Source organism: Colias croceus, chromosome 29 (genome assembly GCF_905220415.1).
Source record: "Colias croceus chromosome 29, ilColCroc2.1".
Classification (NCBI taxonomy): domain Eukaryota; kingdom Metazoa; phylum Arthropoda; class Insecta; order Lepidoptera; family Pieridae; genus Colias; species Colias croceus.
This window is the reverse complement of record NC_059565.1, coordinates 3,685,559-3,711,533: the sequence shown is the minus strand read 5'-3', so window position 1 is coordinate 3,711,533 and position 25,975 is coordinate 3,685,559. Positions and strand designations below refer to the sequence as shown.

Sequence of the window (25,975 nt, the reverse complement as noted above, 5' to 3'; positions counted from 1 at the left end):
CCGTCGGGGTAGCGCGTGTCTATGGAGCAGGGTATTGACAAAACGTCGCGTCTCCTCGCTATGGAGCAGAGTGGCGAAAAAACGTCGCCTCTCATGGCTAAGGACGAGCGTGTTGTCGTCCTGCCAGGGAACGGAAAGATCCTAATACGCGAGGATACAATACTGACTAATCTACATGGTTGTGCGGGGTGTGGAAGAGCCCAGTTCACGTGTTCAGGGATAAAGAATCAGTGGTCCGTGTTGTGTTGGGGCCAGCAGACTGACAGAAGATATTATTGCTGTGAGTACAGGGTACTGATAAATGTAGTTAAATGGTAGAAATGAACAGGGTACTGACTAAAGTTGTGACTTAAAATACGATAAATTAAAACATAAAAATCTGGTTATAAATGTAATTAGTTAATATACCCGGGTGTAAAAAAATCCCATGGGAATGAGATGTTTGTTATTGTTGTAAAACGCAGCCAATATCACTCTATCTTAGTTATATCCTGACAAAAGTTGTACAATAAATTCGCTTCGCAAGTTGAATGATGATTGATGAATGACAGATCATTGCTACGTGATAGATAGATAGATAAACAAACAAACATGTAAACAAACACACTTATACCGTTTACGATTACAATATTTTAGTTTATACTTTAATAATATAAAGCAAAGGCTTAAAGTTATTTACGCGCTATCTTAGGAACTAAGAGACTGTTATAAAACATTATTTACTGTTGTTAGATGCAATAGTTTATAATTATATGAAACATGGGAAAAGCCAGAGTGGATAACTAGTATAGTATAAAATCACTAGTATAAAGCAAAATCGCTTCCCGCGTCTGTGAATGCATGTATCATGATCATTAAAACTACACAACGGATTTTGATGCATTTATTTTAATAGATACAGTGATTCCAGAAGAAGGTTTTAATATGTAATTTATTAGGTTTTAGACAAAGCGGGCGAAGCCGCGGGCGGTAAGCTAGTTCGATTATAATTCAATGGTTCTTGAATATGTAATGTGCTGGCCCTATTCACAATCGAGAGCGTTGGCCCAACAAATGATCGTCGATGTTTGCCGCCATTACGGCGATTATGAATAAACATCTAAAAACCTTCCTCTTGAATCACTCTCTTTATTAAAAAAAATCTAAATCCGTTGCGTAGTTTTAAAGATTTAAGCATACAAAGGGACATGGGGACAGAGAAAGCGACTTTGTTTTATACTATGTAGTGATTATTATGACAAATTAATGCTTTAATGTCGTACAAAAATGTCAACGTGTATAGTCGTAGTATAGTATTACCAGTAGCTGAACAACCTATAGATTAATATTCTATCGGGTGTGCGCGTTTAGGTAAATAATTGAAGAATCGAATATTTATTTATTCGTGGTAAAAAACGGATCGTGATTTATCGATTTGGCGACAATAGAGTACCTATCCGAGGTGTGATGTAAAAAACATACACATTATGCATAAAAAACCGATTTCCTCGAAAAGGTAGTTATGGACTCAGCATTTCATAATATTATTAATTTCATGATTTTTAACATTTATCTGTCAACGCTATTGTTATGATATGAATATGAAATTGTTTGTTTTTTTAGATTTAGAGCATTGTACTTACTCATAATATGGGGAAAGATTTTAAAATATGTTTGTAATAGATAATGTCAAAAAGTGATTGACCGCGATTGCAAATATTCTTTCACTAGATTATTATAGATACCTACGTACTTTATCCCTGGATAACAAAGGCATAATATAATAAAATGTTTATTTTTAAGCTATTGCATAGCTTCTATCACGGGCCTTGAGCGTGGGGACCGAATCGAGAAATTCCGTAACGAAAAAAACCTCACGCTCCCCACTCCGACGGGCGGAGGTGTGGCTTGAAGGCATAGCATGCAATAGCTTTACCGCGGCAGTCCCCGAGTGCCACACGTCGTTTTTTTTCTACTGAATGTTTGTGATAATACCGTATGAAGGAAAATGAAACGAAGAGAAACTTCTTTAGGCGCGTTGAGAGTAAAATTAAAAGGTTGGGTCATGAAAATACCGTCACGTCATAGAGTAAGGCGATGATTTTGGTATCTTTGAATCTTAGCAAAGAAGTTTTTTTTATAGATACAGACGCTCTTTTTTTATAGATATACATAGTTCTTTTTCTTCATTTCGTTTCGTTTCTTGAGGAAGGTTTTAGTACATACTAGCTTACCGCCCGCGGCTTCGCCCGCTTTGTCCATAACCTAATAAATTATATACTAAAACCTGCCTCTTGAATCACTCTATCTATTAAAAAAAACCGCATCAAAATCCGTTGCGTAGTTTTAAAGATTTAAGCATACAAAGGAACATAGGGACAGAGAAAGCGACTTTGTTTTATACTATGTACCTAGTGATTTAAATAGTTTATTTTCAACAAAGCGGGCGAAGCCGCGGGCGGAAAGCTAGTAAAATATAAATAGAAATTACATATTATGTATTTCAAACTAATTTAAGTTCGTTGTGTTAGTTATAGGAACAGATATTGTTTTTATCTTAACATCAACTATCTCACAGAGTTCCGGAGATAAGCCCGAACAAACAGATATACGGAAAAAAAATTGTTGTTTCACGAAGAAAAATACTTTCTACTTATTTGTTTTTTTTTTAAAGTTGTTGTATGTTTTTACTTCAATCACTACATAGCATAAAACAAAGTCGCTTTCTCTGTCCCTATGTCCCTTTGTATGCTTAACCCTTAGCTGGTATCGCCTTTTTTGGCAACACTACCGGTATCGTGGGTCAAATTCTACCCATACCAAACAATCTGTTGTAGAACGTAGATTTTTTATTATTTGTATAAAATATGGTTAGATAAGAAATAAAAAAATATTTTTTTACAAAATTAACTTTATTTAATTTTAGAATATATAAAAAATATCATGTTTTACACGGATTTGTAATTAACCTTATTTTATGGCACTTTTTGGTTAGTGTGCACTTAAAACATAAAAAAAAAATAGAAATGTTAGAAAAACTTTAACTAAAATATATTTATGGCACTTCTCATATCTTTATTATAACAAAAAAATAAATTGCTTCTGAAATCAGCATAAAATAAAAAAAATGACAACCAAATCCAAAATGACTTCTACCATCAAATATCATCCTCATCTTCTTCACTCTCATCTCTCGTATTTTCGTTCCTCGTATATTTTCTATTATTCTCGTATTTCCTCTTCGTTTTCACTGTCGTCAGAACTTACTCCAAATACACTGTCTTCTGAGCAACTAACAGATTAGGGATTGTCTCGATCGCTGATGATTTTGTCGTCACAAAGTTGGTTTACATTTGGTATTCTTTCATTTTTCAATTCCAAATCATCACTTAAGTCGTCCATCAACTCCTCGATTTGTCTGTCGTTCAAAAAGCCCTCCAATGTAGTACAAATAAACAATAAAACAAAAAAGTAAGTAATTACACTCAGTGAAAAAAGTTACTTATTTGGTGTCGTGGGTCGAACGTGACCCAGAAAGCTACATACCTCCGCTCCTAAGATAGTCACGGTGCTGCACATCCACCCCCCGCTGCAGCTAGTGACGCACTGAGAATACTTAGAAGCGCACAGTCGTTGCATAAATATTTAAAGAATTATAACCGAAAATGTGCGCTTCTGGGTCAAATTTGACCCACGATACCTGCTAAGGGTTAAATCTTTAAAACTACGTAACGGATTTTGATGCGGTTTTTTTAATAAATAGAGTGATTCAAGAGGAAGGTTTTAGTATATAATTTATTAGGGTTTAGACAAGCGGGTGAAACCGCGGGCGGAAATCTTTGTTGTAGATTCATAAATAGTTAAAAATGACTATTCTATGTACACTAACTAGTACACGCACACATATTTTTTTTCCTCCTAAATCAGAACTAGTAGGTGTAATGTGCATAGTCACTACCTACAGATATGAATGAATATTAATTATTATTAATTTAATTCATAATTATGATAAATATGCGAGTTTGTTTGTTTTGTAGACGTCAAAACAAATGTTATCGATGTACCGTATCATTACCATATACAAATAATATTATAATTTGTCGTTAAATAGTTTATTGGCGAAATAAAATCATTATAATATGGTACTTCAACGATTTTAAATATGTACCTACTTGTATAACTTACTACTACTAGTATAGTATTATAATATTATCTGTGCTAATAAGTAATGCTAATACTCACATAAAATATATGAATACTGTCACGTGGTCACTACATAGTATAGTACACATATGTATAGTACATAACTACATAGTATAAAACAAAGTCGCTTTCTCTGTCCCTATGTCCCTATGTATGCTTAAATCTTTAAAACTACGTAACGTTTAGATGCGGTTTTTAGATAAATAGATTCACGGGGAAGGTTTTAGTATATAATATTCCCAATATTAGGTTTAAGTCAAAGCGGGTGAAGCTGCGAGAGGTAAGCAATATACTTACTTGATATGATAATCTTACATTTTTCATTTAGTAAATTCTACAGAAACAATATTTTCCAGAAAATATTGTAAAGATTTGAAATTGGCCTTTTATATACATATCACTTACCATTTAGTAACTATCTCATCATCATCATCAGCCCATACCTTCCCACTGCTGGGAAACGGGGCTCCTATGAGGGTTCGGCCATCATTCACCACGCTGGGCAAGTGCGGGCAGATGTCACATGTCGTCGAACTTTAGAATCTTCGACTTGTCAGTTTCCTCACGATGTTTTCCTTTACCATACGAGCAGTGTTAATTATAATATATTTAAAAAAAGGTACAAATTCTAAAAATACGTATGAGAAATATCAAACTATAATAAAGATAGTTTTAAAGGACTTAATTGGTTACAGATACAGGTTATTTTTAATTATACAGAGTGTCCCACTGTTGGTATACTAAGCTCAAAGGAGGTTAACGCTAACTAACGTTAACGGCTAACGTAAAAAATACTTATAAAACTCCAGACGTAGTTTTTATTAAAATAGATGGATTCTTAAAACTCTATGTGTACACCCATAACAAGCAACCCGCCCAGCTTTGCTACCAGCACGTGACCTATCGTTTAAGATTAGACAAATCACAAAATGCTCACATTAACCAAGCGGTACAGAAGAAAGAATGGATTTTCAGGAAAAATTTAGCAAAAATTTTTTGATGTGATCAGTTTTTGTAATACTACAAGTCCCTTCGCGCTTAGTATACCAATAGTGGGCCATCCTGTATAAAATATTTCGGATTATCAACTTTAATTCGTCCAATAATTTTTTACCATAAAAAATCTTACAAATTATTTTAATGTGTATTTAAACTATAATAAGTAAAATAACCACAATGTATTTGCATTTTATACACAGTATTTTGACTCGATTTTCCTTGGTTCACCTGTTTGTAGGTATATTATAACAGACTACTAGACTCGATTTTGACCTACTTTAAACGACCGATTCTTTGTACACTTATCAAGGATAGGTGACAATACAATCATTCCACGAGTTTATCTTATAAAGCGTGCTTTCTTTGTTATATTTCTTACTAGCTGTGATTTTTGTTTGTTTGAACGCGTTTATCTCAGGAACTACTGGTCCGATAACCGATTTGAAAAATTCTATCGGTGTTAGATAGCCCATTTATCGAGGAAGGCTATAGACTATAGGTATAACATCACTAGACCAACAGGAGCGGAGCCAAGCGGACGCGGGTGAAACCGCGAAACGCAGCTAGTCTTATAATATTTCAAATTGAACATGTCTGCTTTCTGAGATTCGCTCATGCAAGCAAACAAACTCTTCAGCTTTATTATATTAGTCTAGATGTTCCTTTTCAAGTAACACACAGAGCTTGTAAAAACATTCATCGAAATTAATCGATGAGTGATTTTAGTTTTTGTTGTAGATTACCTAATACGAATGCAATGTAAATAAAACTGCATAGTTACAAAAAGAGATAGCGCGCACGAGCAACTTTGTCTCCGCAACTATTTTGTCTCTCCCACCCATGGGCTAGTATGAAAGTGCGCGCACGTAGCGACGCAACTCCCCATACAATTGATGGGAGAGACAAAATAGTTGCGGATACAAAGTTGCTCGTGCGCTACCTCTGACATAACGTCATCACATGTCGTGAAACAAAGTCGCTGTCGCTGTCTGTCCGTCCCTATGTATAAAATATTTCAGTTTTTTATAGATAGAGTATTCTAGAGGAAGTTTTTAGTATATAATTTATTTATTAAATGTTAGACAAAGCGGGCGCAACCGCAGGCGGAAAGCTATTTTATTTATTTATTTATTTGGTTAACCAACATTTGTTTACAATGATTCTTTGATATAATTATTATTACATAACATATAGTTCTTGCGATAAAGTAACAAACAATTAGAGGTTAACACAGCATGCGCCAATTATACAGAGCTATTTCTTAAGAGTACAATACAAAATTATTTTTACAAAGTTATTTTTATTATTAAAAGAATAATAATTTTTAATTTATAGATGATAGATGATGATGACAACAATTTAAGGTATCAATTTTTGTATATCCTTCACTATAGAACGGAGCTTGTTGGGTGTATGCAAGAAGATGTCGATTTTATCACTGTATTTATTGATTATTTTTGATAGTCTGGGTAGTGGGGAGTTGGCCCCGGAAACGGATTTGCGGAGTGGAGGAGCTAATGGGGTTATTTTAAAGCGGGGATATCTAGCCGGTACACGAATGTTAAATCTTTATACTTCACTATACTGCATATTCAAATTAATTGTAATAAAAAACGAATCAATTTTTAAACGAAAATACCTATAATACTTACGAAAATAATTTTAACCCGATCTGAATATTGAATACATTCACATCTATAACACAAAATAAGGCACAAAATACTTGTTAATAGCACACTTATGAAAAATGTATACAAAACTATACAATTTGTATTCTTATTGTTACTTTTTGGCACTTATCTGCAGAAAAATTCGCATATTATATTACGCAAAAAATACTACTTATTTAATCGTTTTGGCGGGTTCAAGGACAATACCACAGATTATTTATTTAATAGTTAAGTACTATCTATACTGCTACAGAGTAAAAAAAATTAAAACACTAGGAGTTTTTTTTTAATAGACTATTGTTAAGCATTCGATATATATATAGAATTATTTGTCTATTAAACATAAAATACAATATAAACTAAGTACCTACCTAATGTTAGTTATTATTATATCGTAAATATTTAATATGCTTTTACGCATGTGTATTTTTTTTATTAGCATCTAGCAACACCGAACTTTTTTTGTAAGTACAAAAAAATAAAACACTATAGATAGGTATTTAAAAAAGGAATGTTTTATTTTCCTTTTGCTTTCTACATCTCATTCATTAAAAATATTTAAGGATGTCTTGGAAATAGAATCCCTAAAAAAATATTAAAAATAAGATTTTACAGTGCAATCAAAAAGTAGAAGAAGTGTAAGGGAATGTAATTTTGAATGGAATTAAATTGGGAATGGAACAGGGAATTACGATCGCATCCTAAAAATTTCACACAAAATGAAAAACCAAATAAAAATGTTTTTCTTGTAAGTGCATAATAATCTAAATTCTTTCTATTGTTAAGTTACCTATTAGTTTGCACCAATTATTATATCCGTCTATAGTATACTATTATCTGTGCGTCTACCAATTGCCATTGTCCATAACCTTCATAAACATTAATTGAAGCTTTAATTCGTTTGATTTTGCTAGTCACATTGGCTTTAACCGACTGCGCGGAAAAAAAAGTTGTGTGTTTTTCGTCTGCTCCCAAAAGTCATATTTTTGGAACGAAATTCCATATCGGGCGTTGCGAAAGGGGGCTAGACGGAATTAAGGGGGTTTCCTTTGACTAAAATTACGAAGCTGCGGGTGAAAATCTAGTTTAAAATAAAAAAGTACAAATTTGTATATTGTCAAGCAGCCCAAAGGTTAACAGTTAAAATAAAATTAGGTTCTAACCCCCGGCCTTATTTACCTGCATTTAAATTAAAAAATGTGTGCGTGTAGGTAGTAGGTACTAGTGTACACACGTAAAAAGTGAAACTTCTATATGACCTTATTTTTCAAAAAATAATTTACTATATGCAACTTTACAGTAATAACTAATACCACGCGTGGTAGGGATGAGAAAAGTGGCTGTGATTTTTTGAGTGAGTGAGTGAGTGTGAGTGATTTTTTCGTTGCGCGAAACAAAAAAATGTCACGCGTAACGAAAAAATGTTACACTAAATTTTTTTCCAACCCCGATAAAGAAGTTTCACTTCAAAAATCTCATACATATTACTTCATTCATGAAAATGAAACTCCATTGAATATATTTTCAATACAAACCATAACTAACAATGAAAATAATACACGTTTTCTACAACTGACCCTTGACCATAGATAAGATATGACAGTATAGAGCTTTGACATACCGCTATAGTTATATTTTAACCGTTTTAAAACAGTTTTAATGGCTTTTTGTCTGTCTGTGTATAGCTCAGGAACGGGTGATTCGATTTGATAAAAGAATAAAATATTTCGCTTAGCTATTGACAAAATTAAAATATAAAAAAATACTTTATTTGTTTTCCTTCCTACTTATATTTTAAATGGGAAAGTATGTGAGGATGGATGTATGTATGTATGTTTGTTACTATCACGCAAATACTACTGAACCGATTATAATAAAATTTAGCACACATATAGAGGATAACTTGGTTTAACACATAGGATAGGTTTTATCCCGGAAATCCAACGGGAACGGGAATTATGCAGGTTATTCTTTGAAAACGCGGGCGAAGTCGCGGGCGTATGCTAGTCATCAATAACCAAAATATTTTTATCAATGTATTTTCGCATGACTGCGGTCCGTTAGATACACGTTATCTTTTAATTGTTACCAAAAAAATTGTATAATTAGCATCACTGAATATTTATGAATGACACATATTTACGCTACTTATTTGAATAATTGCGCAATAGAAAAATAGTTTAAAAATCTAAGAAAAAATAAAAAAAATAAAATCATAAAATTATTGCATTGTCAGTTGTCACCGTTCCTTGATAAGTGTACAAAGTTTGAATTAAATCTGTCCGTTTAAACTGGGTCAAAATCGAGTCGAGCAGTCGGTTACATTCTACTAATATTATAAACTAGCTGCTCCGCGCAGTTTCACCCCCGTGGCTACACTCCTGTTGGTCGTAGCGTGATGATATATAGCCTATAGCCTTCCTCGATAAATGAGCTATCTAACACAGAAAGAATTTTTCAAATCGGACCAGTAGTTCCCGAGATTAGCGCGTTCAAACAAACAAACTCTTCAGCTTTATAATATTAGTACCTATAGATATGTAAAAACTACTCGATTACAATGAAATTTGGCATGTAGGTAGCTGAAGACCAAGAATAAGCTACTCTTTATCCTCGAAATCCCACAGGAACGGGAACTATGCGGGTTTTTTAAAACGCATACGAAGCCGCGGGCGGAACTCTAGTACAAACACACAGATGAAGCTAATAAGAGCGTGTTAAAAAGATTATCTATAATTATAGCTTTAAAATTATCCCTGAAAGGAAGTGCTAAATTACATTGTTTTACAAGAATTAAGGGCTTATAAAAACAGATCGATTACTTACATTGCATAGACTATAGACAATTAACAATTAATACTATTGATTATTCATAATTATTGGTTAGCTGTAATTAGCTTTTTCTTCTATAATAATAAAGCCATTAATCAAATCTTTATTACAAACTAGCCGCGCCCCGCAGTTTCACCCGCGTGGTTCAGCACTTGTTGGTCAGCGTGATGATATACACCGAAAGAATTTTTCAAATCGGACCAGTAGTTCCTGAGATTAGCGCGTTTATATTTTTAACTAGCTTCCGCCCGCGACTCCGTCCGCGCGGATGTCGGTCTTCGCGTGGATGGTTTATTTCTCCATTTTGAGTAGGTACCTCTGACAATAAAATCTTATAAATATCTATTGGACCCAATTCCCAAATACGGCTAGGCCTATAATAATACGCAACGTGTGTTCGCGGTTCTACGGAACAACGTCTATGGATAAAACTGAAAAATTAAGATTAATTTTTTTCTACGTATTTTTTCAGGATAAAAAGTATCCTATTTTACGCCCAGGATAATAAGGTATAATTATACCAAGTTTCATCGAAATCGAACCGCTAGTTTTCACGTGATGCCTTCACATACAGACAGACAGACAGACAGACAGACAGACAGACAGACAAAAATTTTTTTAATCACATATTTGGGTTTGGTATCGATCCAGTAACACCCCCTGCTATTTATTTTTTCAATATTTTCAATGTACAGAATTGACCCTTCTACAGATTTATTATATGTATAGATTTGTTGAAAATGAGGTCTCTAATTTGGGCAAATGTTTGTTATGTCAATAAATCGCTAAAAACCCAAGTGGTCAATTTTAATTTTTACCATCCTCGTATCGTGGCTCGGAAAAGGCTTGATCGATTCTCCTGAAATTGATGCGGGTAGGTCTGAGAATCGGATAGCATCTATTTTTCACACAAGTCATAAAATAAATGATAAGAGTAAGGTAAAACAATAGACAGCTAGGTAGGTACTATAACATCTTATAATAGGTATATACTTTAGTTTTTACTATTTTATATTTATTTGTGTATATAAACTTACCTAATATGAATTTAGAACTAGGTAATAAGTAACATTCACTATTAAAATAAATGACGTTTAACATTTATTCCTAAACTAGCTTATCGCCCGCGGCTTCGCCCGCTTTGTCTAAAACCTAATAAATTATACACTAAAACCTTCCTCTTGAATCATTCTATCTATTAAAAAAATCCGCATCCAAATCTGTTGCGTAGTTTTAAAGATTTAAGCATACAAAGGGACAGACAAAGCGACTGTTTTATACTATTCCTAAATATACACATTTTTCTTATATCCTTATCAAAACATAAACTTTGAATTATTTCGATTTTTTTGATGAGAATTTTAAATGAATTGCCTTATCCAGACAAACTTCCACTACGATTCGATTCTAGGCATATTTTAATAGAAATAATTTATTAAAAATTGCACTTGACTCTCCGTTGCTCTAACGAAGATAACATTAAAACAAATAAGGGATAATTTTGTTGGAATATTTATCAGGGTCATTTTTTTTACTCAACTGATAAGTGGTCAGGCGATAATTGTTTATAAATATAACTATTGTAGATAACAGTTAAGTTTTATGTAGGATGGGTTATGCGAATAGTATAAAATTAAAGATTGTAATATAACTTCCTTATGGAACTTCATAAATCGGTAGACATTTTAATTCCTTATTTAATATCGAGTTAAAAAAAATGCATTCGAATTAAGAAACTCCTTGTTGGTTTTTATTATATGAATTGAAACATTTTCTCTAAGAGCGTGTGTGCCGAGCACGTGTCAGAAGTGTAACTTCTTTGGCAACATTCAAAGATACCGAAATCGTCTCCTTATTCCATGACGTGACATAACCCCGTCTGACTGGGGCTCTTCCAGCCTTCTCCACTCAAGTGACAGCCCAAGCCGAGGTTCGTCAAGAGGGACGCCCTTGCGCATGTCGCTACCAGGGTGAACCTTCAGTTCACCCACGCGGTAGCCCTTCTGGCTAACATTGACAATCACCACACAAAAAAAAGCTATGTCGCTACCAGAGTGAAACTTCAGTTCACCCGCGTGCGTCCGCGCATTAGGCGACCTTGAAATTCCAATGCACCAAAAAAGTTTCACTTCAAAAAATGTTCTTTATGAAGTTTTGTCTTACACAATGTTTTCTTTGTTACAGTAATAACAGTGTTATCAGCGACTTTCGTTCTCAGTCTATTGGGCACGATATTCTTCTGTTTCACTGACACAATCAATGATGCTATTATATCGGTAAGTTTTTTTTACTTAAAAATAATTATCGAAAAAAATCTCAAGTAGTTATAAATGTAAAACTTTGTTTATTTATTTATTAAAAAAACTGAAAATTGAAGACTGAAAATATCAAGTATGAGCTTGGTGATTTAAAAAATAGGATTTTTGATAGTGATGCATATCGCAATTTTCAGCTGTTTTAATATAATTATAATACTTAAATTAACAACAATAACTAAATGACTATAGTATAGATTCATTCTGAGAATCACTACATAGTATAAAACAAAGTCGCTTTCTCTGTCCCTATGTCCCTTTGTAATTTGTATGCTGAAATCTTTTAAACTACGCAACGGATTTTGATGCGGTTTTTTTAACAGATAGAGTGATTCAAGAGGAAGGTTTTAGTATATAATTTATTAGGTTTTAGACAAAGCGGGCGTAGCCGCGGCCGTTAAGCTAGTATAACTATAAAATACCTACCTTTTATTAGTTGGTGCAAAACTTCTTTCTTCTATCTTGCTTTTTTTATTATTTATTTAAATTCATGTCATTTATTGTTTTAATTTTATTCCCAGAACATGGCGATACGTAACAACTCGATAGCATATTCCATGTGGAGGAGGCCTACAGTAAAACCTCTGATGAAGGTCCACCTTTTTAATTACTCCAATTGGCAGAGGGTCAGAGATGGTCTGGATAAAAAGCTGCATCTGGATGATGTTGGACCTTATGTGTATTCGTAAGTATTAGCTTATATTAGCAACTGTATGTTTGTATGTAATCGACATCTATATAGACTCGAATTTGACCCATTTTAACGGACATTCAAACTTTGGACACTTAAAAATGCATGAATTATTTTATTGCAAAAAATGCGTAAAATGGTAAGATCAAATGTACTTTTTCATAAAAAAATATCCTACTGCTGTGTGCATATTCAAATTGCCTGATAAAGAAGTTTAATAACATACCTACCTATAAACTTTTCGATTATTCCTAGGTCCATGCATTAGATAATTTGATACCTCGTATACGTATATAATAAAACTACCTATATATAAATGACAATCGTAAATTTAGAAAAATACAATATTTAACCAAAAGTAGTTTTTTCATCCAGAAATAATGTTGCGTTCTAATGCTGAAAAAATTTCAAATTATAAAACATTTTTCTGAAGAATACAAGTACAAACATACAAATCTTCCCTCTTTATTATACGAGTGTATTAACCGTAATAAAAATGCAATGCCCTATTGAAAATTAAATATCATTATCTCAAAAGGTGACACTGAAAGATATAAAATATAAATTAATTAACACAATCGTCTCTTTGTTTTTATTCATTTTTGTTTACATCATGAATCGTGATTAAGAATCATTTTGTTTTATATTCAGTTAGCTTTCGATATATTTTCGACGTATTATAAACATAATAAATTGCGTTAAAAATACACTTGTAAACAACTTTATAAACTGTATTGATAAACTTTTTATATATTTTTTACTGTAGTAGTTAGATAACCTGAATTTGATATTTTTGGTTTTATGGCATTCAAATGCTTTATAAAAACATATATAAATTTAAAAAGAATAGAATAAATTCGATCGCTCTGGCGCGGCGCGGCGGGTCACGGGTGGCAGAGTAATTGGTCAAGCGTTCGCCCCGGATTGGCGGGAAAGGATGCGGGTTCGAGTCCCGCCTCGTGATCGAATTTTTTCTATCCTATCCTCCTACTGCGAGAGTTTGTGAGGATGTATGTGTGTTTGTTACTCTTTCACGCAAGTTCTACTGAACCGATTACAATGAAATTTAGCACACACCTAGAGGGTAACTTGGGTTAGTTTTTATTCCGAAAATCGGGCGGGAACGGAAACTATGCGGGTTTTCCTTTTACTACGCGGGCGAAGCTACGAGCGAAATGCTAGTATGTGTACAATAGCGAACTTTACCTCCAATACATACTTATTAAAACCCATTACGACAAAGTACCTATACCTAGACTAGATCTAGATAAATCGTGACGTTTTAATACTAGATACCACAGCTAGATACAATATACTAAGGTCAAAGTGGCGTTAAGATAGTCATTCTTAGAATTAGAGGCGTGCCATTCATGTTTTGTATACTTCTTAATTATACGCTCAATTAAGGCGAATAGAGAACATAGGTATTCATTGTCTAGGTTTCAAGACTATCAATATAATATTGTTAGTGCGAAAGTCTGTATGTTTCGCTTTCGTCTTTCGAGGTATACAGGGTATCCCACTATTAGTATATTACTAACCCATTGAGCCCGACGCGGACGGCCCGATCCGACCACGACACAATAGATTTTCTATTGTGTCTGTGATTCCGGGGGCTGAGTTACTAAGCGCGAGCTGCCTTGTAGTTTTGCATACACTGATCACGTACAAAAAACTTTTACAACAAAATAACGAATCCAAGTTTTCTTCTCTAGCTTCGCGCAGCTAGCATATACCACTTCGCTAATGGGAGCATTTTGTCTATAAAAGTATAATCTTAAACGATATCTCACGTGCGGGTGGCAAATTTGGGCGTGTTGCTTGTTAGGGGTGTACACATAGAGTTTTAAGAATTCATCTATCCGAAAAAAAATGTGTCTGGAATTTTATAAGTATTTTTTACGTACTCAGCGTATGCAAAACTATAACCTCCTTTGAGCTTAGTATACCAACACTGGGACACCCTGTATAGTACCGATTTTGATTAAATGTTTAATGAAAATAGTTATAGGTCAGAAAGTTTTTTTTTTAATAATTGGTTCAGAAGAAAAAAAAATTGGTTAAGCAAACTGTTACAGATTTTTTTAAAGCGAGAAATTTTTCAAATAAGTATTCATAATATGTATAATGAAACCACCGCTATAAGCTTGTTTTAAAATATTTCTAACTAGATTTCCGCCCGCGGCTTCGCCCGCGTTTTCAAAGGAAAACCCGCATAGTTCTCGTTCCCGTGGGATTACCGGGATAAAACCTTCCCTATGTGTTAATCCAAGTTACCCTCTATATGTGTGCTAAATTTCATTGTAATCGGTTCAGTAGTATTTGCGTGAAAGAGTAACAAACACACACACACATCCTCACAAACTTTCACATTTATAATATTAGTTTTCTAATATAAACTCTAGTTACTGAAAAATCGATGTTTGTCTTTATGATTGATGCATTTTTATTGCTATGCTATAGCGAAAGCCTCGTATACATCTAATACATCCCACCTGAAGGCTGAAAATCCAATTATTTCTATACAAATACTTAAAAAACCCATTTATTTATGAAAAAATAATAATAAAACAATATTGTTACAGACAGCAGCTAGAAAGGGTGAACATCAAGTTTGAAGGAGACCTTCTAACATATCAAGAGAGGAATAATTTTCAGTTCCTCCCTGAAAAAAGTACAGGGGCTCATTTTGACCAAGTTTTTGTGCCAAATCTTCCGTTGCTGGTAAGTTTGTATTATTATAAACTAGACGTTTTCATAACTTATAAAAATTTAAATTGGTCGAAAAAACAACGAATTAAAAAAAACTATTCTTTATTTTGTCATAAATTGCTCTCATTGCCTTATAAACTAGCTGTTCCCTGCGGTTTCACCCGCATTGCTTCGCTCCTGTTGGTCTTAGCGTGATGATATATAGCCTATAATAGCCTTCCTCGATAAATGGGCTATCCAACAAAGAAAGAATTTTTCAAATCGGACCAGTAGTAGTTCCTCAGATTCAATTCGTTCAAACAAACAAACTCTTCAGCTACATAATATTAGTATAGAAGTTATACCATTTTGAACTAAAATTCAACAGGGGAATGCTATTATTAATTTATGATGTATTTATTATTTCTTTTTCAGGGTGTAGTCGCGAAATCTGTAAGTTTACAGTACTTTGGACAAATAGCGCTTAAAACAACGCTTTCCACGTTTGCCAATCATAAGGATGCTTTTTTGAAGTTGCCGGTACAAAGGTATGTTCATTTTTGTGTTCTGAATCGATTCCCAGAATCTATACAAATACTAAAATCGTAGGAAAGTCAAAACTGTACATTTATAATTAAAATATTTTTTTAAATAATACTTGGGGTGTGATCTACAATCGATAATGTATGGGAGTGTTTGATGTAATTTTTTTGGATATTTCTCGATTTATTTTTAAAAAGTTATTATTGTCATTTTACCCATTAGGTATAGTCAAGAAGCTTATATCTAATACATCACACCACTTTCACACCAACTTGCCAAGTTAGGTGTGAAAGGGACAAAAAACAACCAGGCGTCATTCAAGGTCATACCTTCCCGTGACAAGTCAACGTTCATAGTGCAATCTCCAGTGTATTAGATATAAGCTTCTTGGGAATAGTACTTTCAATATCAGTATAAAGGTTTTTGATATCTGCAGTAGTTATGGATTAATCCTGTGCAAACCTGTGGTGCACACTTAACGATTATGCCTCCTCCACACTACTCGCGAAGTTGAACGAGGTTAGACGAATAGAATAGTGTAGAGAGGCACTTCGGCTTACTTCGTCCAACTTTACCTCGCCTCGCCCGACTTCCTTTTGTTGTCGGTTTTTGCGCCCGAGTCAAAGGGCACGAAGTTACCTGAAGTTCGTTCTAAATATGATCGTATGCGCTCCTCGCGAAGTTGAACGAGTGTGTAGTGTAGCACCGTGGACTTCAGTCAACTTCGGCCGAGTACTTCGCCGAGGAACTTCGCGAGTAGTGTGGAGGAGGCATTACACCCTTACAAATAAATGTTATTTTTCAGGTTTCTATGGGGATATGATGATAGTATAATAGATTTAGCCAAACCAGTCCTCAGTTTACAAGGACAATTAAACTTTGACAAATTTGGCCTTCTTGTAACTGTAAGTATAGCTATTAATTTGTTTGTTGAATATTGTATTCTAGAAATTTGTTTCAATTTTTATTTTCTTATGATACAATCAATTATGCCTTGGACTTTAAAGTTAATAAAGAAACTATTAAGATACGTTTTTTTACAAATTAAAGATTTTTAACGGATTTTAAACGCGATTTATTCATTATATTATTTTCCCGACGTTTCGAACACTTTACAGCGAGCGTGGTCACGGGCAGTCTGCCCGTATCTAACTAAAAGTATAATACTCGCGTAAACCTAACACAAGAAAATACAACGATTTTTCGCGAAAATTCCTAAGCAATTGTAAAAGATTATCTATATAATATAAAACTCAAAGGTGACTACCTAATATAGTGATCTATCAACGCACAGCCGAAACCACTGCGCACTGGGCGTATCGAGCTGAAATTTGGCATGCAGGTAGATGTCATAACGTAGGCGTCCCCTAAGAAAGGATTTTAGAAAATTCATCCCCAAAAGGGGTAAAATAGGGGATGAAAACTTATACCATGAAAATTTATCTTTTCAACGCAAGCGAAGCTGCGGGCAACAGCTAGTAGGTATATAAAATAGTTTGTGTTTGGTTTGAGTTTAAACTTAATTTTCTTTACAGAAAAACGGCACAGTATCAGACAGACTAACAATAAACACAGGAGAGAATGATAAGGATAAAATGAATATTCTGGAAAAACTCAACGGCGATAGACAACTCAAGCACTGGGGAAGCACCGAATGCAATAGGTCAGTAACATGTTCTAGATGTTTCTAGAAGCTTCTAGAATAGCCAGTAGGAAATATTGGAAAAATCCATACTAATATTATAAATGCGAAAGTAACTGTCTGTCTGTCTGTTACTCAATCACGCCTAAACTACTGAACCAATTTTCATGAAATTTGGTATAGAGATATTTTGATACCCGAGAAAGGACATAGGATAGGTTTTATCCCGGAAATCCTACGGGAACAGGTTTTTCTTTTAAAACGCGGGCGAAGCCGCGGGCGGAAAGCAAGTTGATTATAAAGTAAATAAATGGCTACTCTATTTCGAATGCATCTTTGTATAGATATATTTAGCAAATATTTACTAAAGGGGTACTCGATTCGATTTCGGATGAAATGGAAATATGTATTGTGTGACAGTAAGAATCTCAAGTAAGTCGATTGTCGATTTTATCATCTTAAGGGCCGATTTTTCAATCGCTAGTTAAAACTTACCCGTCAAATAAAGTATTTCACGATAATATTAAAATGTCTCTTGTAAACAGTCAAATACGGGCAATTATAATACATTTTGAAATGGTAAGTTATATACGTTATTCGACGAATAAGTTTTATCGAAGGATTGAAAAATCAGCCCTAAGTCTTCCCTTAACATAAGCGGAATGGACAGTTTACTGTAGGTCATATTTTAATCCATGAATATATTTTAGTATAATCTAACATCAAACATGTAGAAATAAAGGACTTTTAAACAAATTGTAACATCAAACGCAAGAAACAATGCGACGTAATATAAACATAATATTATTCCACTTGTAATTTATGATTCTAAATCAGCTGTAGTCTGTAGACGATCATTGACCCGACACTTAATAAAAGAATGCGCAAGCAATATATCAAAATGTCCTAAATGAGACACTTGTAAAACAGTATTACAAATGGCTTATAAACATTTATTTAATACGAATAAATGTAATGCGAACAGATTTCAGTAGTGTAAGTTTTTTTTATTACAGTCAAACTCAAAAACGACTGAACCAATTTTGATAATATTTTCACTAGTTGTTAGCTACATAGTTTCTGCATTACATAAGGAATATAAGTTTATATTCCACGCAGTCGGATAGTTTCCGATAGTAAATGAACTTATTTTTTACGTCAATATTATCAAAAACTATCTATTCCAAATAAAAAACAATAAAAATTTCTCATAAGTTCACTACAGTTTAATGTTTATATTCAAAAGTTTATCTCTATGTGATAGTTTGAATCAACAAATTTAAATGTTTAATAACATTCGAGAAATTGTTTATAATAATTATTTCTTTGGATTGTATAATAAAGTTGCCTAGATTGAATATTTTAAAGTTTCACGATAAATAAATCTTTAAAGTTACTCCAAAATGAATATGTATTACCCATACTTACAAATATAAGCTACTTGACCATAAAAGTACCCTCAATTTTTTTTTTATTTTTTTTTATAGTGGGGAAATCTTCCAAAGATACCCACGGCCCCCGGGGAAGGAGCCAAGGGTTATGTCGGATTAACCCTTGGCTCCTTCCTTACCGACTAAAACCCCACTGTGTTCCGTCGAGCCGCGCAGTTAGCCGGGGCCGCGGGTACTCTTAGAAATCGTCCACGAACCCTCAAATTTGATATAACCGATTCTTATATTCGCCTAAACAACTGACAAATAGTTCTGTGTAGCATTTACCTATCAGATAATATGACAACTGACAAGGAATCGGGTCCCCGTGATTCGATGTTTTTCAATATTTTTTACCCTAATAAGTAATTATTCTAATGCAAACGAAGACAAATCCACCAAACCAAATATATTTTAATCCATGCAGGCCTTTTTAAGTTATATGCGGTGTAATTAACACGACTTTCTTGAATTTAAATACATATAGTAGATTTCCGCCCGCGGCTTCGCCCGCGTTTGCAAAGGAAAACCCGCATAGTTCCCGTTCCCGTGGGATTTCCGGGATAAAAACTATCCTATGTGTTAATCCAAGTTATCCTCTATATGTGTGCTAAATTTCATTGTAATCGGTTCAGACTTCAGTAGTTTTTACGTGAAAGAGTAACAAACATCCATACATCTATACAAACTTTCGCATTTATAATATTAGTAGGATGTACAAAAAACGTTTCTTTTACAGAATAGATGCGTCAGACGGAACGATATTCCCGCCCTCCATGTTGGATAAGAAAGACACACTACATGTGTTCTACGCGAACCTTTGCAGACGACTACCCTTCAATTATGTTAAGGATGTTGAGGTAAGAATTATATTTATGATTATTTTAGTTACTGCCCCAGCAGACGTTGTTTCCCTATAGCCCCTTTTTAATGTTTTCTCTTAATTAAGGCACAATAAGTAATTTACTTATTATTGAAAATAGAAAAACAAGGCTCACCCAAAAGATGTAGAACATAGTTTATTAGTAAATAGCATAACAAAAATGTTGTTATGCCAAGTTAAAATTACTGTAAAAAGCATGATAAAAAACGTAGATAATTAATAATCTTTTAAAAAGCGTGCAAAAATTAATGTTAAACCGCATGTTCTGATATTATGTTGAAAGCTTTTGAAAATCATTTTGCAATCCATTAAGAAAAGCTTGTTAAAAATGTGTAAGAACGTCTTATTGTAGCAAGTGAGAAGCATTTTAGAAAGCCTAGTATCAGTTGTGCTTTAAAACTGGTCAAAGCATACTTAAAAGCTCAGTAAAAGCACAATATACAGATACAACCAGTAGGGTAACTTCATACACGTGCGAAATGGCTCACGCACACAAGCAAGCGTGTTTACGAGAATCGTAAGGGTACTATCACAATTGACGGATATAAGAATACCCTTGCGATTCTCGTAAACACGCTTGCTTTTGTGTGCGTGAGCCATTTCGAAAGTGTTGTATGAAGTTATGAAGTTTCCCTACTGGATGTATCCGTATATAGTAAAAGCGTATTAAAAATCAAGTTTAAAAGTGATAAAGTGTTAAAAACCTGTCCTTCAGATAGCAGACGGCATCCAACTCCTCCGCTACAGAATGCCGGACACAGTGTTCGACGACCCCGCGCACTTTCCGCCGAACCAATGTTATTGCGAAATTGATACCGGCGAGTGTCCGCCGAGAGGGGTTATAAATGTTACTGCTTGTGCTATGGGTGAGATATTTTTATTATTGTTATGGATATGAAGTTATATTGTGTGTTTAAATAACTTTTTTTCATAAAAAAATCTCTGGTACAGTACGATTCAAATCGGAACGATTCGAAGCCATCTTTTGCCGTTAGGTGATGCCCCGGTTTGGCAAAAACTAAAAAGACGCGACGCGCCACGTGGGTTTGAAAACCGCGACGTGTCTAGTGATCTAAACAGTGATCGATTTTTTTATTATTTAAAATTTTATCATTTTTATAGCATTTGAATACTACAAAACGAAATATTCAAACATAAACATGTTTCTATCAACTTCGTCGCTTATACTATTTTGTTTTTTTATTTATGAAGGAGGATTATTTGATAGATAGATTACTTATCTTTCAATTGTGATAGATTTTGGTAAATTGTGTTTTCATGATTCAACAAATGAAAAAAGTACGCTGAACGCAAGAAGCAATAAAGGAAGCAATGTGTTGGCTACTGCATATGAGCAATCAATAGGGCATTTAGCATTTGTAAAAATTAATAGATGTAGTTACGAAGTAACTATTTAGTAATCTGTGATATTAGTAGTTTACACCGTTCTTACAGGGCAATAGATTTTGGGAACCTATCGAATAAATATACCGGGTGTACTTAATTGTTAAGTGTGCACAGGCGATATCAGTTTAAAGTTTTTTTATATCTGCAATAGTGACGGAATAATCGCCTGTGCACACTTGACGATTACACCCTGTATATATATTTTTTTGAACTTTTTATGTTTGATTTAATTAAAATATGAAATTCACAATTCCAGGAGCCCCCGCCCTAGCCTCATTCCCACATTTCCACCTCGGAGACCCATCATTACGGAAACCGTTTACGGGGCTGAATCCGAACCCGGAACTACATGAATCGTACTTGGATGTACACCCTACACTGGGAATCAGTTTGAGTGGGAAATCTAGGTAATTATTGTGTTTATTTTTAACTAGCCGTGCGGTTTTACCCGTAGTGCTCCACTCCTGTTGGTCTTAGCGAGATGATATACATATAGCCTATAGCCTTCCTTGATAAATGGGCTACCTAACACAGAAATAATTTTTCAAATCAGACCAGTAGTTGCTGAGATTAGCGCGTTCAGCGTGTGTGACATTCTGTATCACATTATTACATACTTATTACATTTTTATTACTTGTCACTACATAGTACAAAACAAAGCGCTTTCTCTGTCCCTATGTCCGTTTGTATGCTTAAAAGTTAAACCTTTAAAACTACGCAACGGATTTTGATGCGGTTTTTAAATACTAGATAAAGTGATTAAAGAGGGTTTTAGTATACAATTTATTAGGTTTTAGACAAAGCGGCCGCAGGCGGTAAGCTAGTAGATGTATAAAAAGATCAGACGTAAGTACTTTGTCTTGTATTCCATAAAAATAGATGGCGCTCAATAACGTCGTGTTACAGTTTTTTTAGATGCAACAAATTATACTCTGCCCTTCATTGTCCTACTTTTTAAGATTTATACTCAAATAAATATCCCCCACATTCATTTTCATTTGACCGACATTCTTTATATAATTGCAATCTAACCAAAAATGGGCTATCCTTTTATAGAGTAAATTGGCATAATATACCTTGAAATAATTTAATTATTGATTAGGCATGTGCTATTAGTTACTTTGCAACATGAAGAATAAATGACAGCAGCATTTTATCACGTTTTTATTATAGACTAGCTCACCGCCCGCGGCTTCGCCCGCTTTATCTAAAACCTTATAAATTGTATACTAAAACCTTCCTCTTGAATCACTCTATCTATTAAAAAACCGCATCAAAATCTGTTGCGTAGTTTTAAAGATTTAAGGATACAAAGGGACATAGGGACAGAGAAAGCGACTTTGTTTTATACTATGTAGTGATTCACCTGAATGTTTACATACCTACTTGTATATTACTACTAGCTGCGGCCTGCGGTTTTACCCGCAGTGCTCGACTCCTGTTGGTCTTAGCGTGATGATATAAGTATCCCACCAAAAACATTTTCATGTAAAATGTTGCCAAGACGAGCCCATTTGACTCGCACCGTCAAAAAGTTATCAGATCACACGTAGAGCCAAGCTTCTAACACTACACGCCCTAACTCTACAAGGCCTAACTTCACAAACTCTACACCTTAGTCAAAATATGTGGCTTGGCCATTTCGCTACATTCACATTGGCGTAATGTGAAAAATTAATTCGCTGTGCATTACTTTTGTGTTATACAATAGTTCTTGTAGTAACGAACGGCCAAGCCACATATTTTGACTAAGGTGTAGAGTTTGTGAAGTTAGGCCTTGTAGAGTTAGGGCGTGTAGTGTTAGAAGCTTGGCTCTACGTGTGATCTGATAACTTTTTGACGGTGCGAGTCAAATGGGCTCGTCTTGGCAACATTTTACATGAAAATGTTTTTGGTGGGATTTCATTTCTTTTTGTAAGTTGTTTGTAACAAAATTTCATATGTCGATTAAATTTAATTTTTTTTTTAACAAGGATTACATATATATATCTAGGGGAAGCAAGTTTTAGATTATTAGATTAGACCTGTAGCGTCATCAAAATTTATATTAAAATTACAGGTCTCATACAAACTCCCATCCCCTAGTTTAAGGGGTTGGGGGATGAAAGTTACAAGTTTTATAATTTTTTTGTTGTTTGTGTGCTAATACTAGCTTACATACAAAATTTCAGCTTTCTAGGACATTAGGAAATACCTTAAGAATTTTGATGATCATCAGTGAGTCAGTGACGAAATTAGCGTTTTTTAGATATAAATAAAATCTGAAGTATAAAAGCTAATGTAATTAAAACTTAATATATTCAATAAGTCCGCTATTGACAATATATCCCGAAAATTTTGTTGATCTAGCATAATCCAAACCCAAGTTATGAGGGTTCAAAAAAACGTCGAAGCGCTTCGAGAAAAGGTAGGTAGTGCCCGTGCGGTTCGCTTGGCTCGTCTTGGCGGGGGCACTACCGTGCCCCCAGATATAGCCTTATAGCCTTCCTCGATAAATGTACTATCTAACACCGAAACAATTTTTCAAATCGGACGAGCTGTTTCTGAAATTAGCGTGTTCAAACAAACAAACTCTTCAGCTTTATAATATTAGTGGTAGTATATATCTTTGGAGGCGAATATTTACGTATTTTTTTCTTTACAGCTTACAAATAAATATTCAAGTAAGAAAAACGAATCTGTATCCAGCCTTGAGTTTCTTAGAAGATGGATTGATATTACCCGTGGCGTGGATTGAAATGGTATGATCATAATTTGTATGATTCTAATATCAAGTATGATAGTATTTTAAAGTTTGTATGTATGTATGTCAGAACCAATTTTCGAGGATATTTTTGTAAAATCTTATATATAAAAATGAATCCCAAAATGTGTTGGTAAGCGCATAACTTTAGAACAGCAGAACCGATTTCTTTAATTCTTTTTTATTATATTCCTTGAAGTACGAGGATGGTTCTTATGGAGAGATAACGTAAATATGTACCTGGGCGAAGCCGGGGCGGACCGGTAGTTCAATATAATTATTCAATAAGTAAAAAGCTGTAGAGTAGTTAGGTACCAACTCATTATTCAATATTAAAAAAAATATACCGGCCGAATTGATTACCGCCTCCTTTTTTTGAAGTCGGTTAAAAACTCCAAATAACGCACACACGATTAGTCGTCAAAGTGAGATGGCATGATTCAACTGTCGTGAGTGAAAAAGGGAAAACTGAAGTAAATTGTGGCTGATTAGCCACATTTCGATGCCACTCCCCAGCGCTAATAACCTATTTACAACTTTTTACTTATGCATAATATTATTTGGTATTATAAATATTAGGTATAATGCGCATAAAACCTTTTTCTTCCTTTCTCGTGTTTCGTTTTAAAACAAAAACAGCTGAACCGATTTGGATGGTTTTTAGCCTACAGCTAATGTTGAGAAAGACAAAGGCTTCCTCACTCTCGTGATGTGGCTTTCGGTAATTTAGTTTTATAGCATTTATAGGTGTATTGCATTTAAAATGAGTAATTTTTTAAAAATAAAAAAAAATCTATCACGATGCGGATTCATAGCGGGAGGCGACAAACGCGGGTTCGAATCTCGCCTCGTGATCGATTTTTTTTTTTAATTGAATGGAAACAATTTTTTCAAATTTTTTTACCTTAGAATACATAATATGTATACATAATATTATACCTATTAAAACTGAAGTAGAAGCTGTATATATGCGAACAAACTAGCAGATAAAGCCGTTTCGCGTTAGACAAAGATAGAATATACATTTACCACAACATTTACAAACACAACCCGGCTAATTTAGCTGACTTCAAACGGAACGTATCTTTACAATTATGCTGTTCCTACCACAGTTTATATATTCCAAGTTTTCTACATAACAGACATTTCAGGTGTAATAATAATTTTCTTACATTACAGACAGTGGAAGAATTACCAGACAGCCTCCGATCTCTAGTATACCACGGCACATATTCAACAGCAGCAGCCCAACTCGGTTTAACCGTATTCTGCGTACTAACACTCGTTTTATCCGGCCTAAGTTTATTCATTTTATTAGCAACACGAAGAAAGAAACCGTGCGCCACACTGAAAATTGTTCCCGCGGAAACTGAACTGTTTAGAAATTATACAGATGATAAAATTAACGTGAATTAAAAATAAAATAGTTTTCGACCAGTGTTTTGAAATTTGAATTTCGTGTTGACGTGTAGCTTAGGTATGTTTGAATTTCGTGCAAATTAAAAAAAGTAGATGTCAATGTCAGTTATTTAAAAAAACAAATGCACTACAATTTTATTTTTGTAACCAAAATAATTTTCGATTTATTACAGACTGATGATTTAGTTAAATCTTAGATTACAAAATAAAGTACAGATGGAGCATGACAACCGCCCGTCGCCCTTGTCAAAGAAAATACGAAATCAAAAACAAATACGTCGCTGCACCAGTGCTATAGCGCGTATAGTGTCATGCAATACGTCAAAAAGGGTTTGCAATTTTAGTAAAAAAATGCCGTCTTGTGATAATAAAACGCGGTAAAATTTGTTCCCGAAAACAAAAAAAAAGATAAAACATCGTTTCACAGGTTTTCTGTAGATTATTTGGCTGATTTATTTCTTTAATACGAATAATAATTTTACAGATATGAAGGAATACAAAACTTCAACGTATGTTGCCAGTATTTT

The 25,975-nt window shown here is 34.0% G+C and overlaps 1 protein-coding gene and 1 long non-coding RNA gene across 2 annotated transcripts; one reads left to right on the top strand and one right to left on the bottom strand.

The window, feature by feature from the left end:
• On the top strand, positions 1-25,638 carry LOC123704407 (scavenger receptor class B member 1-like). The gene is made up of 12 exons (XM_045652782.1): positions 1-280; positions 11,868-11,959; positions 12,520-12,683; positions 15,275-15,413; positions 15,816-15,928; positions 16,729-16,828; positions 17,459-17,586; positions 19,735-19,855; positions 20,594-20,744; positions 21,542-21,692; positions 23,931-24,027; positions 25,209-25,638. Exons 1-12 carry the CDS (start codon positions 22-24, stop codon positions 25,443-25,445), a joined length of 1,752 nt encoding a protein of 583 aa, XP_045508738.1. The 5' UTR covers positions 1-21; the 3' UTR covers positions 25,446-25,638.
• LOC123704430 lies at positions 2,731-3,681 on the bottom strand. Its single transcript, XR_006753124.1, has 2 exons — positions 3,526-3,681; positions 2,731-3,397 (listed from the first exon to the last, which is right to left on the bottom strand). It is a non-coding gene; the product is annotated as an uncharacterized LOC123704430 (long non-coding RNA).
• Positions 25,639-25,975: the final 337 nt, after the last annotated feature.

Coding starts and splice junctions, on each gene's coding strand:
- LOC123704407 (XM_045652782.1), top strand. CDS start 22: ATGGAGCAGGGTATTGACAAAACGTCGCGTCTCCTCGCTATGGAGCAG. Junction 19,856..20,593: donor ATTATGTTAAGGATGTTGAG/GTAAGAATTATA, acceptor CCTGTCCTTCAG/ATAGCAGACGGCATCCAACT. Junction 21,693..23,930: donor AGTTTGAGTGGGAAATCTAG/GTAATTATTGTG, acceptor TTTTCTTTACAG/CTTACAAATAAATATTCAAG.